The sequence below is a fragment of the Strongylocentrotus purpuratus genome, unplaced genomic scaffold (assembly GCF_000002235.5).
Source record: "Strongylocentrotus purpuratus isolate Spur 01 unplaced genomic scaffold, Spur_5.0 spur5_scaffold_10, whole genome shotgun sequence".
In the NCBI taxonomy this organism is placed as follows: domain Eukaryota; kingdom Metazoa; phylum Echinodermata; class Echinoidea; order Camarodonta; family Strongylocentrotidae; genus Strongylocentrotus; species Strongylocentrotus purpuratus.
In genome coordinates, this window is record NW_022145595.1 from 11482287 (window position 1) to 11502355 (window position 20069).

Consider the following 20069-nt stretch of genomic DNA (forward strand, 5'->3'; position numbering starts at 1 on the left):
AAGTTAAAGTGAAATGTACTGTTACCAACTGAATTACTCATACCCCTTGTAAATTTGAAGTTTTGGGGTGTTTGTTTTTGTAACTCAAGAATGAAAGGTGGACTGGTTGAATTTAGGGGCTTTGTTGAATACTTTTAGATGTTAGCTTTAATAAATAAGGGAGGCACGATGACTCAGTGGTAGGGCAGTGGTCTCATAACCGGGAGGTCCAAGGTTCGAAACCAAGTCGATGCGCTAGTGCCCTTTGGTTAGGCATTAATCCTCATTACCAAGTCCCTTGGAGAGGACTTAAAGCATACTTACAAGCATACACATGCATTCTTAGCAGTCAGTTAAAAACAAAACAAAACAATCAATATGTCACATTCTCAAGAAACATAAATAGGGACATATTTATACTACACATACTTACAAATTACAAAACTTGGTAAGGGTATGAATAATTTAGCTGGTAGCTGTATGTGATGTATGCGACCTGCTCTCTTAAAACCACCAAGAAAGTCACCAGATGTGTTATGTTAATGTTCTTAAACTAGAGCTTTCCAGTGGTAAGTAATACTTGTAGAAGAACCTACATATGTTGTACTAAGACCAATGTGTTATATCTATTCAGAGAGATCGTGTATCTCATTTGTGCTTTCGTCAGATTAGTGACTTTTTTAAAAGTGGTTTTGAGCTGTTTGGTCACAATGTGTTTTTCCATTTTTGTTATGCTTCCACTACCGGAAAGTGTTTTCGGGATGTCCGTTCATCCCACTTTATGTTACCGCCACATTTCAAGAATCATCGAGTGGATTCTAACCAAACTTTGCCCAAGCATGTGGCAGCATGCAAGGATGAACTGATTAGATATTGGATGTAAGAGGTCAAATGGTGAATGATCACAGGATCGTGAAAATGTTCCAATCCAAGAATATATCTTATTGCTGTGATAACTTACCAAAATTTGAATCAACGTTGACCAAACTGGGCTGAAGTTTATACAAGCTACTATGAAATGAAAATGTAATTTGATGATAAAGATAAAGTTGAGTTCTGATCATGCGATTGCATTGTGAAAGAAACGTTGTGGATTTGATCAGAAAAGGTTGATCATCTAGCATATAAGTATTGGTGTTTACTGCAAGGTTCTGGTATCGTCAAAACGATAAGAAATTTGGCCCAGTATTGGTAAAGTTGATGTTCATCCACACTTGCATAATACAATACAAATCATTTTCACCTCTTCCCAGAACTCAACCTTCTCTTTAAGCAGAACAATGTTTTTATTCTTACGCAACGAAGTAGCCGGAGGCATTACGTTTTGGGTCATGTATGTATCTTGCAAAGCTAATGAACTGAGTAGATTTGGGGGTCACAGGATCAAAGGTCACATGTCACAGGGCTCATTTTGTATGCAAAAATAGCTTGTGATCGTAGACAGATTACCATCAAACTGTGTACACAAACATGTATGTATATCTTGATGAGCCAATGAAGTGGTTGGATTTTTTGGTCATTAGGTCAAAGATCAAAGGGTCATACATGTATATGAAAATAGCTGACAGCTGAAACGATATTCTGAGAACCTACTAATGGATTACAATCAAACTTTGAATTTTAAAAATTGCTTCTGTTTTGGTTTGTAAACTAGCTCTATGGCGGAGGTATCATTTGAATATCCATCTATTTTATTATTATCTTTTGTTTTCTACGCTATGAATTTTTTTCTTCTAATTTCGGTTGATTTGTGGAGCTCTCTAGAATATTATGTTCATTTCCTTTGATAACAAAATATGTTGTCATTATTTCAAATTTCTTTTCAAACAAGTTTATTCATTTATGAAAAGAGAATAAAGGCTCTTATAACCATTTATATCTTGAACTATCAGTATTATCACCTTGCAAAAATATGAAAAACTCTTTAAATCTTGTCATTATTTTTGTTGGTTATTAACCAAGTTTGTTAGCACTCTTTTAGAAATATACTACATGTAGAAGTATTCCATTTTTACAATTTCGCAGCTCTTTGCACATCATTTTCCAGGATGGCTATTTATTTCATCAATACGTTCATTTTTAATGTTTTTGTATTGAAGTAAAGAAAGTTTGCTGTTTTATGTTAGCATTTTTCAGTAGTCAAGCATGTTTCCAGTAGAGTAGAGAAGAATTATTGTTTTTGGGTTGTCCTTATGTACGTCTCATTCTCGTGATCGCGTTATCTCAAGAACGGATAGATGGATTCCCGCCAAACTTGGGTCGTGTATCATCGAACTCAGGACATGTATGTATCTTGCAGAGCAAATGAACGTATTAGATTTTAGGGTCATGAGGTCAAAGGTCATGGGGCTCATTATGTATGCAAAAATGGCTTGTGAACGCATTATCATTAGAACCGACTGATGGATTACTATCAAACTCAAGACATGTATGTATCTTGCAGAGCCAATGAACTGATTAAATTTTAGGGTCATTAGGTCAAAGAACAAAGGGTTCGTTTGTTTGCGTCTCCTTAGATCAAGATTAATGTATCTTGGTCCTCGAAGTAATAGCATGTAATCACGTTATTCTGAAAACCTGTTAATGGATTATCATCAAAAGTGAATTTTAAAAAATCGCTCTATGGCTGAGGTATCATTTTTGACTGCACGCAGTCGAGTTCCATCTAGTTTTAGTTCCTTTTTAGAGAATTGTCTTTAAAACACAGCTAGCTTAGAAAGATACAAATGTGCAAGTTTTAATGGGCAAATGAAGAAAAGGTATTTTATACAAGTGAGTCTTAAACGGGCGAGACATTTGATGAGTGCTTCCTTTATTTTGTGCGTCAAATACATGTAGATAAAGATTTTAAAAGCTTTTCACTCGAGTAATTATTTCTATCATTTGAGGGAAACCAAGAAGGAACAATGTTTTTTTTGTTTTTTTTAACTTTCACTGTATATATTCATATTTTTTATCATTAAAGTTGTTATATGAAAATATTAAACTTTGTGTTGACTTGTGTTTTGTGTTGAAGATGATTTCTTGTATACCTCTTATTCGTAAACTCAGTTGAATTAATCAACAATTCATGGCAAATCTGATGGAAGATAGTATTAGTCTGTCATGATCAGGAGGACATTGACCGATCAAGAAAACATTAAAAATATTTTTGCTCAAATCTTATAGTAATATACAAGAATAATCTGATAACAGTTGGTAATCATCTTAATGTTTCATTTAGGTCTTCATGATCTGAATCCCCCAGAATCACTAATGTAACTATAACACAGTGGACTTCAAATGGATCAAGAACACACAAGTACTAAATATTAAAGTGCACATATCATATTTTATTTGATTCACAGCATGAACTATATTCACATGTCCAATGTTCAAATTAAAAAGAACAGAGACAAACAGAAAGTGATAAACTTGTCAGACAGTTCGTACATGCTCAACATCTATTAAATAGTTTTACCTTGATGTCAATTAATGGAATATAAATAAATATACACTTGATATTATATATTAATTATTCAAAAGATCGTTAATCCCCTTGTGGGATGGCTTACATCGTTCCAACTGGACTTCGCGTTATCAGGTTACACAAACTTTCATGAAAACATACCCCCTGATTCACGAAAGATAGGAATGTAAGGTTTGTGAAATGCACCTCTCTTATCGACAAAGTCTGGGGTCCAGTTAACCCTGTACTCTCTGATAAACCTACAGTAAATTGACAAGACTTGCATACTCGACAGGGCACTTTTCACTAAGATAATCACATGAGTTCCTAAAAAGGCTAGCAATCGACATTACCTCTTTGTGTGATCATGTTTCAAAAATGCAAGGCCTACACATCATGTTTTTTAGCTTCATCTCAAAGGCCATCTTCGAAAAAATGTGATTATTTGAATTGTTTTCCCTACCTTTTGTGCATAGAGGAGCAAATTTTCATGAATTTGGTGTAACCTGACCCTAAACATTACGCACCAACCTTTTGTGAATATGAGGGTACGTTTTCACGACAGTTCGTGTAACCAGACAGCCCGACCAGGGGGGTGTTTCACAAAGACTAAGATCAACTTTAAGTTGGACTTAACTATGGCAGGCCATTCATGCCACTGGTTGCTCCCACCATTGGTCTTCCAATTATGACCTTTAAATAATGTTTTTTCTTCAATAATGAACAATAAAAAAAAAAAAGGAAATTGATTCTGTAGATTTGTGACCACGACTTGTATGTCCCTTGAGAAACCAATGCAAGAAACGGTTAGAGGAACTAGAGGTATAAACACCTCCCATAGTTACGTCAAACTTAAAGTTGATCTTAGTCTTTGTGAAACACTCCCCTGACGCGAACACCCGATGGATGATATAAGCAGCAGCATAGGTATCGGATCACTACATAAATTGTGGTTACGAAGTCATTTTTTACTGATTAGAACTGTACTGACATAATATCTGCTATAGAAAATGAGTAAAGAATGAATACCTTATTATTAGTAATTACCTTATCATTAGTAATTACTTTATTTCACCAAATACCATGAATTACCATGTTCTTTTTAAATACTTACAAAATAATTCCCCTGAAAAGTTCTTTGACACACAAGTCTACTGGAGTGTTATTTACAAATCAACCTTTTTTTTAATCGGGTGATTTGCATAATGCCAAACCTTCTGTGTACATACATTGTAAAACTTATTGACAAAAACTCAACTAAGAATTTAAGATACACATTACATTATTTCTATAATTTTACCTAATACAATGTACTAATATTATTATCATTATTATTTGAAGTAGTAGTAGTAGGCAGCAGTATTAGCAATAGTAGTAGTAGTAGTAGTAGTAGTTGTTGTAGTAGTAGTAGTAGTAGTAGTAATAGTAGAAGTAGTAGCGTAGTAGACAGTAGGTTTAAAACAGGTTCAGAAACAATTTTCTGTATAACCATTGTCCACTAAACTTCAACTTCACATACCTAAAATATCTAAAACCATAATTTACATGGATAACATAAACATAATTGTCACTCAATATTTTTTAGAGCTATTCAAATTCAATCAATATACATTATTCTAATTTCTCCATGATATACACATTGATGCATCAAAATACATATATTTGCACCAAAAAATATATAATCTATACATATAGTTGTTTAAATATCATATTTTACAGCAATTGTCATACTCATGAAAGTAATTATAATCATATCAAATGACACTTATATAATACACAATTATTGAAATGTGTAGGTGTCCTATAAAGTAAATTTTAGATGCACCAATCTAGGCTTCAAGATTATGTGGATATTGCTCTTTAGACGTGACCTCAAAGCTATCTGGACTTGCAACAAATCTATTCACAGGGAATTTTCAGTTGAAATCTCCATTCAAATTTTTTCATTGCAAAAGCAGGATGAATTTTTCAGTGCAATTGCGATATGAGTCGATCGTGAGGAAGCCGGTGCAATAGTTCAACACGAAAAGAGGTCACAAGAACGAAAATGTGCATTTTGGGCATTAGGATATGATGATGATTGATTAGTATGAAGAGCTTAATTCCAAAAGGAGGTAAATCCACTTTTGATGAAAATTGAGTTATTGTTATCAGAACATTGTTTACATAAGTACCTGTCTTTCAACAAAATTATTGACCTAAATTCTGGGAGCAATTATAAAAAAATGCACCTTCTAATATCACTTTTCCATAGACGACTGTACAAAATCTGGTAAACAATTTCTTTTTTCTCTGAAGTTACAAAAATGGATTTAGCTCCTTTTGGAATTAAACTCTTCAATGTATAGATGACAGGAAGACATTTATTTCCTTTGTCATTTTACAATTTCTTTTATTAAATTTTGTTAAATTAGGCAAAGCAATAACTAGCTTTGCAGGTCAAGAATAAATTGTTATCTAGTCAAAACAAACCGTGATTCATAGGTTATGTTTTTTGTAACTTGACTCACATGGCAAACTACAAGTAAAGCATTAAAGCTAAAGACCAGTTATGGCCATGCGATTGCATTGTGAAAGAAACGTTGTGGAATCGATCAGAAAAGGTTGATCATCTAGCACAGATTTACTGCAAGGTTCTGGAATCATCAAAATGATAAGAAATTTGGCCAAGTCTTCATAAAGTTAGAAGCACTGTACACAGAAAGATGTATATGGGACTACACACACGTGCGCGAAACGTGCATTTCATATCTCTCAACAGGCAAGAGATACACTAATTTACCAAATATATCAATTAGTAGGAGGTTTCCTGTCAAAATTTTTATCATCATGTAATATTCAAAACATATTCTTTCACATGATTGGTAATAAGAGCTTCTATTTCATTTTTTGAAATTGGTGCGTTTCCAATACTGGTCTTTACCTTTAAGGGTTTATTGCCGTTTGGTCTGCAACCAGTTCATCTACTACCCAATTGGTCTATTCCATATGGTCTACACCCAGCCGTCTACTATCCACATAGCCTAATGATCATTTATTGTTAATTTAGTCTAATAACCAGCTACAAATATTCTAATTCCCAGTTCGTCTAATACCCACTTGGCTTACTATCCATAGGGTCTAATTATCATTTGATGATTATTATAATTATTTATGATTAAAGATGAAGTTGAGTTCTGGTCATGCGATTGCATTGTGAAAGAAACGGTGTGGAACCGACCAGAAAAGGTTGATCATCTAGCATATAAGAATTTGTGTGTATTGCAAGGTTCTGGAATCATCAAAATGATAAGAAATGTGGCCAAGTCTTGGTAAAGTTACAAACACTTGCACAGAAAGATGTATATGGGACTACACGAACACGTGGCGTAAAAAGCCGGCCCCCGATTTTTACGATGTTACATGTATATTTAGAATATGAAGGCATTTGAAGAGCCAAGCTTTTCAGGGAACATGTCTTAACTGATGTTCTTCCACACTTGCATAATAAGAATGAGTAATGCTCACAAATTATTTTTCACCTCTTCCCAGAACTCAACCTTCTCTTTAAATGATTAGAGGACCATATGGATAGTAGACGAAATGGGCATTAGACAAACTGGGTGTAGACCAAATGGCAATTCACCACATTTAGTACATCATATCTGTATGTATAAAACAAGACTCTTTATTATACATCTTTTATTACAAATAACTTTTGTTTCTTGTCCGAGGGTGGTCCACAATGGGTTTTAACATGTAACAATGACGGGTTTGAATTCTCATTATACATGTTTGAAAATCAGGTTAGTATTATTCAGTTATTATTAAAAATGTTGCTTGAAAATGCTTCAAAATATGGCTCAGATCGCAACAGAATGTATAAAAGAACCTTAGAGTCCTTAAGTAAATAAGCATAAGATGTTAATCCCTTTTTATCCAAAAGTTGTTGATAACCGAGTGGTCTCTTGACCTCTATGGATGTGTTGGGGGTCAAAGGTCGTCACCTGATGCAAAGGTCATTGGATCATAGGTCGTTGTTACGGATGAACCTGTTTCCTTCTGAGTGGCGGCCATAGTAGACATATTTGCAGCGTCCATACGTACCTGGATAAAAAGAAAACGTGATTAGACTTCAATGACAATACTTTCTAACAGCATTCTTGTCTCTGCATTACTATCATATATCAGGAAAGAAAGGTATTCAACCGGCTTTACTTGACTTTACAAAAATGACTCTGAACTACTACATAATCATCATTAATCTTTTAATACACACAGATGTTAGTATAACAACAATTTTGAGAAAATGAATCCCTTCCTGGCCAGTCCTAGCCAAAACACCTTCATGTAAATCACTTGAGATTTATATGCCTATTTGTTATGCCTAACAAGGGTTTATAGCCCTATACTTACTGCGTTATTTCAGCATGTTTTGGAACAAAGTCCACCACCCGCAAGACTAAATAATGACTAAAGGAAGACAATATACTTAAGTCAAATACCACAAAACAAATAGGTTTGATTTATCATCTAGACTTGCATTGGTATATATCATCACGAGTCAGGGGTCAACTACCATCATATCAGTCTCTGTATTTTGGTTCATTCCGTTGTCTTTTCTATTCTTATAACAGTTATCTGATGATACAATGTTTTTGTTGCCTAAAGTATTTAAAGGGGAAGTCTACCCTCATATTCAATTGGGACATTAGAGAAACAATTCAGTGAAAGTTTGAGAAATATCGGACAACAAATACGAAAGTTATGAATCTTTCAAAATCATGGAATCTTTGAGACAATTTGGCAATACAGTCAGAAATTGAAATTGTGATGTCATCCCCTCACAATTCATCACTGATCTGAATAACAGAATGACCACAAATCTTCATTTCTCTGAATGTTAATTGAATAGTAGACCTATCTTATATGGAGGTGCATGAAAGAACATGTTATCCGTGATATATGATTGAGATAGGCATGAAGAAAATATATCTTTTGATCAAAATGGAATTTAATGACATTTCTTGCATTCAACAGAGGCTAAAATGTGAGGGGTTGACATCATATTTAGAGACCGCGTTGCCAATTTGACTCAAGATTTGAAGTATCTCGTAAAAAAAAATAATTTACTAATATATTTTCTGATTTTTCTCAAACCTTCACTGATCTGTTCTACACATTTTTCTTCTTGTATAAACCAAACCCATTATTAGGGTAGACTTCCCCTTTAAAGTGTACCAATTACCAAAAAATATTTTGCTTTGTATGTAATGGGGGTTTCACGTCGCTATACTATATTGAAAACATGAGCTTCATATATTACCTCTATGAAGAGATAAGGCGAGTGTAAATACTCTCTCAATTATAAACACAAAAGCGACTTTTTAGTAGTCTATTCAACGAACCCGAACATGTTCAAATAGAAAAGGGCCTGTACAGAACCTAAGTCCAACTTGGGTTCCGAGCGCGGGGTTTTATGTTATCAGTTATTTTCTTCATACTCATTATCTGTTTGATAGCCCATAGGATGCCAGATCAAGAGGTTTTTTTTATTGACTTATGATGAATTATTTTTTCAGTTGATCGGTTCACTACAAAACAAGTTCAAATTCCATCTCCATCAATACCAACTATTTGTACTTAACACGTAGACTGTTGGGTAAATTAGATTGTCAAAAAGATTGTAAAGATTTATGAGTGATGATAAATCAAAGCATAAATAGGACCAAAAAAAAAAACTTTTTCTAGAACATCCCCCTTCATATTGTATTTTGATGAGAAAATTACACTCCAGTCTACTGCATTTCAGGGGTATGGTGTAACACTGGAGTAGTCAGTTGAAATTCCTATGTAAACAAAAATCTGTGATGTTTACAAGCAGCCGTTATCAGTGCACAGTGCGTTTCAAGATATAATCACGTGCCAAGTTACCTCATCTTTCCAAATTCCTAGAAAAAAACCCTGGTATATGTCATAATACCATAAAAGTGACAGCTTACACAGAAACTGAGCTCATGGACTTTGAGTTATTTATAATGCCTTTATATTTTGTTTAAAGTTTGGTTTCAGGCAAGCCCTTACACGGCTTTTAACCTCCAATGTATAAACATTATGCTCTGATGTTGTATCACATGATGTCATAAACCATCATTAACCGTCAAGTAACGCCCGGCTGAAATGCTCCCCAGGGAGTGGAGATTGTGCACACAGTGTGTGCGGGCAAGCACTGAATCCATAAACCGGGGTAATATTATATTTGTAAAGCGCTTAGGGACATTTGTATTGAGCGCTATATAAAAATTAAATATTATTATTATTATTATTATTAGAAATTAAAGGAAACCATGTTACATGTAAAAATAACACATGGTTGGAAAGCATATCTGTGCAGCGTGAACCGGTAGATCACAAATATCATGCACTCTCTGACCTGTACCTGTATGTAAGGATGTGTAAAGCCTTGTGGCAAAAACCGCTGCAGCTTTTTATGATGAAGTGAAGATAAATACACTTCACATTCTGGATCTTATAACACAGAGCTCACTGAATTCGTTCAGGACCTTTGTTGTATGCATATGCCATTTATTTACAGGTTTTAAACAAATGTGGTGGGGTTTTTGCGTTAGTTTACCACGTTAATATCTGAACGAGCCTTAAGTGATGTCAACTGCACATTTCATTTTGTTCTGCTGCAGAGGTTACTCTAATGCAGTTTATCAGTTTACATTAAGAACAACCCCTATCTTCTATTCTACATACCGGTATTACACTCTTCTTATAACTACATGTATTTCACACCGGGCTCTTGAAGAATAGGTTTCAGTTGCTTAATGTCTTCAATTCTCTTGCAATGTTCTAGTGGTGTAATTAATTTTTGAAGTGAATTATTTCCTTGTTCTGATGGTGATAAAGGTTTCAATTTCTAGAGGAAATTAATAATAGCAATAAAATTCTTGGTTTATACATATACATATAGGATTCATCAACTATGTGTCTACAGATGTATCATTACTCCAGTCATCAGATTCTGGCTTACATGCACACAATACATGCACATTCTCCACTCCACGGGGAATGTCCCAGCCAGCCAGGCACCATTTTAGGGATTTCTAGAATTCTATAGAATTTTCATAGAATTATGAACTAAAATGACTTTTGCATCTTACAGGGTACCTATTTAGCACCTGGGTGGAGGGTGGTGCAAATCACCATCTCACAGTGGCAAATGTAGATTAACGTCTTGCCAAAGGAAGTTATTGTTGGGCTGGGATTTGAGCCCAGTACCTTGTGATCTACAGTCCTGCGACTTATCCACTAGACCATAACACCTCTACATGAATTAGAGATGTGTGAAAGGTTATTAATTACCTTGAGGATTGCCATCTGTATTTCTTGCTTGTGATGGCAGAGGAGAATAGAGAGTAGAGTTGGAAGATAGCGCATCCTCCGCGTCATCCTAAAATCAAATAAATATAACATAATATTATTAATAATAATAATGGTTTATTTATTCAATTCAAATTCAAATTCAAATTAGGTTTTATACAACCTCGTCAAAAAGTCCAAAGACTAAAAATGTGAGTATACATCATACATACAATTATATAAAAAAGCATTAACATTTACTTAAATAAAAACATAGCAAATGGGAAAAAATATATAAAAATAACTAAATGTTTACATTAAAACATCAAAGCAGTAACAAAACAACAAGACATAAAACAAAAAACAAAAAAATATATTAAAGCTTTTACTCTGAAATATGCATAGCAGCCTGAGGGCTGAATTGTACACAAAGTTCAGAAAAGCATACATGATGAAATCGTACAATAAAAATTGAACCACAACAATATGTAAACATTCTTTATGCAGTTGTAAATTACCCATGAAGATAATACACACAGGTGAGTCTACCATTATAGGTGAAGTTCCAAATATCATAAAGGATGTCCGTATATATTAAGGATGTCCGTATATATTAAGGAAGAGTGAGGCATATTAAGCTCCATTTGATTTAAGACAGGCAGTTGGTAGGGAGAGAGAGAGAGAGAGAGAGAGAGAGAGAGAACTGAGAGTACAAGAGAGTGAGACTGAGAGGTGTGGAAAGAGAGGGAGAGAGTGAAAGGGAGGGAGAGAGTGAAAGAAAGTGAGAGGGGGGAAGAGAGGGAGAGAGTGGAAGAGATGGAAAGGGGAAAAACAAGAGAGAGATATAGAGACATGGGGAGTGGAAAGAGAGGGAGGGGGGGGGGAAGAGAGGGAGAAAAGAGGGAGAGAGATATATAGAGACACAGGGAGGGGAAAGAGAGGCAAAGAGAGGGAGAGAGGGAAAGAAAGAGAGAGAGAAAGGGGAAAGAGATGGAGGGGGAAGAGAAAGAGTGAGAGAGAGGGGAAAGAGAACGAGAGAGAGAGAGAAGGGGGGGGGGGGAGAGAAAGAGAGAGGGGGAAAGAGAAAAAAGAAAGAGAGAGATAGAGAGAGAGGGGTGAAGAAGAGAATCCCTTAATATCAACACACAACATCTTCAACTATTTCTTGAACTTTGTTGCTTGAACTTTTTTTTGTCTTGCTCTTTTGCAAGAAATTTAGTGATTTAAATAAAAGTGTGATAAGAATTACACCAACAAAGTGATACAACATGTATTTGTTTTGTGGAACCTATCTATGAAGGCCACCTGTCTACAAAGGCCACTTTTTGTGTTTCCCTTGGGTGGCCTTAATAGACAGGTTTGACCGTACTTGAAACATGGCACAGTAGAAGACTTACCACATCAGCAGGTCTGGCTACCTTCATCAGCGCACCTATTCTCTTGGCTTCGTTTCTCTCTTTCACCGATACTGCTCTGTGGTCGAGGAACCTCAATGTAGGAATACTGTAGATTACAAAATATCTGCAAAGAAAAGCCATACCTCAATGATTTTATATCGATATCCACTGAGGTTTAAGTTAGGACTAAGGCCTTAAAAAAAGAAGATCTTGTATTGCCCTATAGGTGCAAAAACATGGGTCGGTCGGTCAAAAATCTTCTTTAAAAAAAAACAACTTATTATTCTTTTACTTTTATTATTCTTTTTTACTTTTACTTTTTGGGGAGATATTTTTCAGTTTTATATGCTTTAAAATTGTTTTTCTCTAAAAAACTGTAAAAACAACTTTTTTAAAAAGCTGACAGTAGATTTCAAGATTTTGGGGTCGCAAAGGGCAATACAATTTCTTTTTTTTATAGCTCTAATAGGGTCGCAACTACTTTCGAAAAATCAATCTATTAAAAGCAATTTCAATAACCTTGCACATTACCTATTGACAAGTGCGAACATGACAATTATGTATTACGTAATCAGAACGTTTTTTATGGGATGTACGATAGGGTATTGAAATTGCTCTTGGGTTGATTTTTCAAAAATAGCTGTGATTGTGTTGAGTGTCTAACCCACTCAGTCACGGGGTAGCTTAAAAGCTGTAAATCTCGAAGAGAAAAAAAATGAAGTCTGTTATCACAAAATAAACAAATTACATCACACTGCCTCTCAGATTGGCATGTCTTTAAGTAGTCATAACAGTAATTACTGTTATTTGTTATGTTAAAGAAAATAATAACATGCTGTGAATCACAGTAGTATTTTTTACTATATTGCTTTATAAGATATCACATGACGGTTTGAATAAAAAGATAATAACATGTCGAGAACTACAGTAGATTTTAACCATGCTTTATTAGACATCACATTATGCTGTGGCTAATTTTTAGAAACATGCCAATCAGCTGAGGGAATAATGCGGTAAATACACAATGGTTGCCAAACAGAGAAGAGGAATGACATAAATACCTGTATCTTTGATAGTCTTCTTCATCTTTCTCCGAGCTCGAGAGCTCATTAGGGCAAGCTTCGTTACCAAGGAGACTGAGGAATGTGAGAGAGGGAACTGACATCTGAAGTTTCTCCACTAGAATGTTGATATCTGATATGTATGCCAAGTTAAGGTCTTTTTTTATTACATGAATATGATGTTGTGGGTAGCTGTACAGGCACAAAGCTTTCTTTAATAATCAGAAGACATGATTAAAGAGTCAAAAATACCCAAGACTGACTTGTACACTAAAGGGTAGGAGTGAAATACATTTGCATCAATTAGATATAATAAATGATAATAATATTCAGTTCTTGTATAGAACGTCCCTATTCGCTTCCAAAGAGCTTTGTAAATTATTACTGTAGCTTTAGCCCTGGCAGCCGTTATCAGCATTAACGCTTTGTCAAAGGACATTAGTGCCTCGGTGGGACTTGAACCGTGGACCTTATGATCCACAGTTTGGTGACATATCCACTTAACAACGACACCTCTATGATCATTGCATCAAAGAACAATTTTTGATATACCAACTCACATCGGAGTTGTTGTTTTTGTTTTAGTTTTTATTGGCGTGTATCATTCATTTATGAATATTTACGCCAAGTTAGTATGTTGGCTCTGCTCAAGACTTTATGGAATTGTATTTGAGGAACAAATTAAAGTCTGTGCCAGCAGACTAGGTCAATGTAATTAAAAAAAATAAGAGAGATCATCTAATGTAGGCATGAAGGCAACTACACTTGATAAAAGACTATGCTTGCTCATTATGACGACATAATCTATAATTTTTTTTAAAATTTTTATTTATTTATTCTCCACTCATGGGATGGATTGCCCTTGTCAGCTATAAGCTGTTTTTCAAAGGGGTAAAAGGTGAAACAGAAACGATGTCACAAGATTTACAATTTTTATATGAAGCAATTACACTTCATGATGAGAGACTGATCAATACAGCTTTCACTTTTATTATCTAAGGGTTGGTATCTAAAATAGGTTCTCAAGACAAATTTATCATAATTTTTCATGTAAGGGGTTCAAGAGGAAGAAAATTTAATCAATAACAACTATTCTCACATAGCTTCTAGCTGTGGTTTCATTATGACATGGTACATGATTTAAAAATCATATATGATGGTTTATGTGTTTGTTTTTAAATAAAGCATGAAGTGACAGAACTGAAAGATTTATTTTTTTATTGGAAAAAATTACAGTAAATAATAATAATTTTCTTGAATATAGACAACTTCTGAGGTACAAAAACAAAAGTAATGAGATGAATTTAAATTATTTTTAAACCCTGATTTCAATGGTAAAAATGAAACAAAAACCTTATACCAGTGTGTCAGGAAGAAATCTGACTTTTATTACAGCTAATCCATAAAAAGCTAGAAAGTCGCCTGGACAATTTAAAATTTGCCCCAGTTCATGTTTATAGCATGTTTATTTACACATATGTACATACATGTATATCGCATGTTTATACAGTGTAGCATGTTTATAACATGTACATATATGTTGATGGATCTTTACAAAGCGCACATAATGATTTTATGCATGGCAGGTATATAAAACAACATCTACAAAGAATGATGATTGAGTAAGGTAGGATATCAACAATGCCATTTCCTACGTATTAATCAAATATTTCAATACTAACAACAAAAATAATAATGCAAAAAACAACTACCGGTACAACAACAACAACAATAATAATGATAGCCTCATCAGTATTAATAATATTCTCCCTGGGGGCCCTGCAATCATATTATCACCCTCACTTTAGCAGAGCTACAATTATAAGGTGCTCAAGCATTCAACAACATTATTCCGACCAGGTACCCATTTACTACTCTTGGGTGGAGAGTGGCAAATGTAGATCAATTTCTTGCCAAATTACATTAGTCCTTTACTACCCTATAACCTGATTGTTATAACAAGAGAGTGCTGTAATTAACTTGCAAGAGCTACCGGTACTTACCCACCTTTGGAAGCAGCTTTTATGATTGTATTATTTAGAAGTGAAGGCGGTCATTGTCGCTTCGCGGCAGACAGCTACTTCTAACTACTACTACCTGATTGTTATTGTAAAGGATATTGTGTTTTTGTTCATGTGCAGTGTATGAAGATGGGGCATGAGAGGAACGTGAAGAGAATCATCAAGAGCGTTGTTGTCCATCACCAGCTCTTCAAGCTGAGGGAATCTCTCCAAACCCTTCAAAGTTCTGTCAAGATTATAACAAAACATAATAATAATAATATTGTTTAAACAGGAAAGTATTAAAGAGGAACTAACCCCAAAGAATAAGCGTAGATATTCTGTTAAGCGAGATGAATTCCTGCCTTTTGATGTACGAACGTGTACGAACGTGTACAAGAGATATATAAATGAAGATTTCTTGGCTTGATGTTATGCCTTTTAGCACGACATGGGCACAGCCATTTTCTTGAAAATGTGACGTTCCAGTTGGAGTTGTACATGTATCAGGCACCAAAGTTTAAGTGGAAAGACTTTTTAATTCAATAACAAAACCTTTACTTTTCAATGAGGGAAATTCATAGCCAGGAAGGTAAAAATTACATTTAGTGAAAAATATATAATTGGGAAACAATTGTAACTCATTCATTTACTATTCATTTATTGAAAATTCTAATTCATTTATGCCAAACCTTCACCCCAGAACATCAGTTTGCTTCTCTTATTTTTCTGCTTTCTTTTAGAGTAGTTGTCTATTTAGGTTGGATTTCCCTTTAAGTTAACCAGCATCAATGCTGTTCTTCTTGAAGGCCCTGCAGTTATTATTTCCCCAGCTGTTACCAGGAACTCATTTACAACTGGGTGGAGGGTGGCAAATGTGGATTAATGCCTTGCCAAAGGACATCAGTGCAAGTCTTGGAGTCAAAACCACAACCTTTGAATTGGAAGTCAACGAATGAACCACTATACCACAACACCTCCATATCATAAATACATGTACGTGTAATACATGGTTTGTACCTCACCCCAAAGAATAAGTTTAGGTATTCTAAAAGATTAATTTTATTCCTGCCTATTGATCTGCAATATTTAAATAAAATATATAACTAGATTTGATCTGATTTAAAAATTATCCAGAATTTATTTGTCTACTATGGAAAAAAGGAATCATTAGATTTATCAAATTTCTGGCAAAGATCCTTTCTTCTTTAAATGTGATTATTTTAAACAGCATTTACAATGGAAAAGTATAGCTTTAAAATAGCGAATTTCCAACAACTTTCTTGCATGTTGGGCTGAGAACATGCTGGTAGCTTACGTGATCTGGTTGAAGCTGAGGTCCACCCTTGTGACCTTTGACCCGTACCATGTGCCAAGCTCCTCTGGAATCTTCACACATGCATGCTCAATGTAGGAAAGCTGTTTAAATAGCAAAAGAATTAATTAAACAATAATATAAATAACAATAGAATTTGTTACCCCAAAGTTTACAGATTGTGCATGCATGCATGCTTTGATAGATGAATCCTTCATTCATTTTACACAGATTTTGACTACATGTTGACTTGTAAACCCTATTCTAGACTGGGAAATCACAAGATCCTACACGACACGATCTCGTGTTGCAATGTAGTGCTAAAAATTGCATTTTGGTCAATTATGACCAACAAATATTACATACATCGTACACACATATTCATCTATGGAGACATTGTATTATCAAAGCGCTAATATATAAAAGCGTGTGTGAAGTTATCAATCGTAATAATGAATTACTTGTGAATTTTATGAGGATCTGAGATAACAGTCGCTAACTTCACATACGTGCGTGCGCCCGGCCCCACACCCCACCGTCGGTAGGCTAGATACAATATGCAATATTATTTTGCGGGCGGTTTGATGTGAAACCTGTGAGAAAGTGTTATAATGTCTTTGTTTTTAGGAAAAATATTCCAAAAAAGATAAGAAAATTGACATGAAATGGGTAAGACACTAACAACTTTTTAATCATGACCATAACTTGAACAATTGATAAAGATTTAGTCGCAAACTGACAATTAAACTTATATCTTGGAAGATGACCTACAGGACTACCTCACTCCTGTATATCGATGATGATGATGATGGTATCTCCACGCCGGAGTTACAGGTCAAAGTCTGGATACGAGGACACTAGCGCCAAAAAGGCCCAAGGGGAGGGGGGGGGGGGTACTCACTTATAATAAGACATAGATCTACTGGGTGTGCCGCTCGAATGGGTCACTTTTTCACAAAAAATCTTAACATGGGTCTCATTTTTCAAAATTTTCAAAATTTCCAAATTTGGCAAACATCCAAAAATTGTGAAAAATGGGCTTTACTTTCCCCAAAAAATTCCCCAAAAGGACAAATGACCCTTAAAAATGGGTGGGGGTTTCGAGGCTTGAGCGGCACACCCCCGTCCAAACCAAATCTGAGTACCCCCCCCCCCCTCGGAATAAAGGTAGACTAGGTCTTAGATCTAAATTTAAATGGAAATACAATTTAATTGAAGTCTTTGTTTTCTTTATCAATATCACTCCATAAATGTCGGTATATGGGGCTGTACTGTGGCGCAGGCAACTGACAACAAATCAAAGATTACAACCGATGTTACTTTACTCACGTGTGTGCCTTCCACGATAGGTCCTAATCTTTCGTTAAAATCCTGTTCACTGTGACTCCCATTTTCTTGAGCCTGACTGGGTTCGTACATTTTGATAGTCAACAGCCAGAGAATAATCCACAAAGACAAAATACGAAGTTAGTTCGAAGCTGGATCAGTGTGTTTTGCTAATTGTCTGTCGGAGGATGATAGATGGCGCTCGTGTCAAAATATTAACAGTAAAAAAAAAAGTCACGAGATGAGCTTAAAATTAGGAGCAGCGTGGTGGGGACACAGGAGGCCATACCCCCCCCCCCCCCTTACTCCCCTTTCGTCCACTATTAATTCAGGCGCATACGTCAGCTGGATTATTCTTGTTTACGGCCTGAAATGACACAACCAAGAAACTGATATATTTACAATTGAATTGAAAACAAGAACATAAAAAAACAAGCACTCTTCGCTTCAGCTTCTAGTTGTGTGTGATCCATATAGAGCTATTATCTCTATGGTGTGATCACACTTTTTGAACAAAAGTTTCTCTGGACTACTAAACGGTTTTTTGTTATATGCTCTGGAAGTGGGGGGGGGGGGGGGGGCAGTCACCCCCAAACGAAAAAATGGGGGGGGGGGGACATTTTCGCCCCTAAAAAGCCTCCTTCCCAGGAGAAAAAAAATCAGCTGTAAAGGAATAATTTTTTTTTTTAATTTTTTTTTTTAAATAAAACCTGAATTGAATCACAACAACAATTATATTCCATTCAAAGAAAGAGGAGAGTGAGTAGGAAAAAATTTCCTAAATATTCCGCATGCCCCTATTTATCAATGGAAAATTGATATTATCGGTACGCGCATATCGTGGAAAATATTGTTAGAGGATGGCAAAGCGTGTGTGTTTTTTATTATAGGGGTGAGAAGAAATGAGCCCCTGAACACTGGCGTACTGATGGGGGGGGGGGGGGGGGCAGATGCCCCTAAATCAAATTCAAACGTTGTTTATTTCTAATTATTTCTAAACAGAACTTTGTTATTCCTGGCTAATTTTTCTTGATTGAGGTGTCATAATATGAAAGAGCAGAAAATGAAATTTCTAGAAATGTGAATTTTTCTTCAAAATTCAGACACCGCCCGCCAAATGACTTTTTGGTTTCCTTCCTCCAAATTGCTTTTAATCCCTCATGCGTGAAATATGCATCATATGAGTTACATCAAATGAAAGAGGAGGATCTAAGCCTTACAAATATGTAATTTATTAATTATAATTGTGATTAAGTTATGATAAAACATCAATAATTCTCCGTTTCGTTTTCTCTGGGTCGCACTGTATATATGAAAAGGAGAAAACGGGAAGATATACAAAAGGATGGACTCGAGCGAAGGCGCAGAATGGGAAAAAAAATCACAGAGAAGAGTTGAGAAGGAAGAAATATATATGCAGGGGGAATGGTGATGGGGAAGAAATAGAAGAGAAAAAGAAAAGAAAACTTACAATAGAGCAAAACAGAACGAGCGAGTTTGCTAATAAATGAAGAAATGTGGTAAGTTAAGGGCCAGTCTGGAAAAGAGGGGGCCTAGGGGAGGGGGGGGGGGGGCCGGGGGGGGGGGGAGGGGTTGACAGTGAGGCAAGGAATGTGTAATTACATACTATCATTATGTGATGACGTCGTTTATACATTAAAAATATTTTCAGCATAATTACTCAATAAATGTAATTTCAGGTTGCGTCAATAAAAACAGAGACACTGACAAAACAAGTTACATCAATAAGAAGTGCAGTTCCAAAACTTAGGACCAGTATAAGCTAATTTATTCAAAGCAACCTTGATGAATCACAACATTAGTATTAGCACGATAAGGTACATCAAAAACAATTCTAATCACCCTTTTCTGAGTGACAAGTATCTTAAAAATCAGAGTAGGTCTAGAGTATTATTTTTAGACATAACTTTTTATCAAACCTTGTGATCTCCAGCGGCAGGAAAGTAAAATAAAGTAAGGGCATTGGGCTAGAGCCCACGAGACCGAAAGCCTACATATATTATATATTTGAATGTTATATATTATATATTTGAATGTTATATATTATATATTTGAATGTTATATATTATATATTTGAATGTTATATATTATATATTTGAATGTTATATATTATATATTTGAATGTTATAATTTTGATATATATAGGCCTAATATAACAAAATGATAATACTATAG

General features: G+C 35.1%; 1 protein-coding gene across 1 annotated transcript; it reads right to left on the reverse strand.

Annotated features, from left to right (window-relative positions):
• Positions 1-7336: 7336 nt before the first annotated feature.
• LOC100894141 (leucine-rich melanocyte differentiation-associated protein) lies at positions 7337-18095 on the reverse strand. The gene is made up of 7 exons (XM_030979498.1): positions 17877-18095; positions 16551-16651; positions 15353-15479; positions 13233-13372; positions 12172-12295; positions 10778-10865; positions 7337-7513 (listed from the first exon to the last, which is right to left on the reverse strand). Exons 1-7 carry the CDS (start codon positions 17964-17966, stop codon positions 7434-7436), a joined length of 750 nt encoding a protein of 249 aa, XP_030835358.1. The 5' UTR covers positions 17967-18095; the 3' UTR covers positions 7337-7433.
• Between the last annotated feature and the right edge of the window lie 1974 nt (positions 18096-20069).

Coding starts and splice junctions, on each gene's coding strand:
- LOC100894141 (XM_030979498.1), bottom strand. CDS start 17,966: ATGTACGAACCCAGTCAGGCTCAAGAAAATGGGAGTCACAGTGAACAG. Junction 15,480..16,550: donor CTCAGCTTCAACCAGATCAC/GTAAGCTACCAG, acceptor TAATCTTGACAG/AACTTTGAAGGGTTTGGAGA. Junction 13,373..15,352: donor TGCACATGAACAAAAACACA/ATATCCTTTACA, acceptor AACTTGGCATAC/ATATCAGATATCAACATTCT.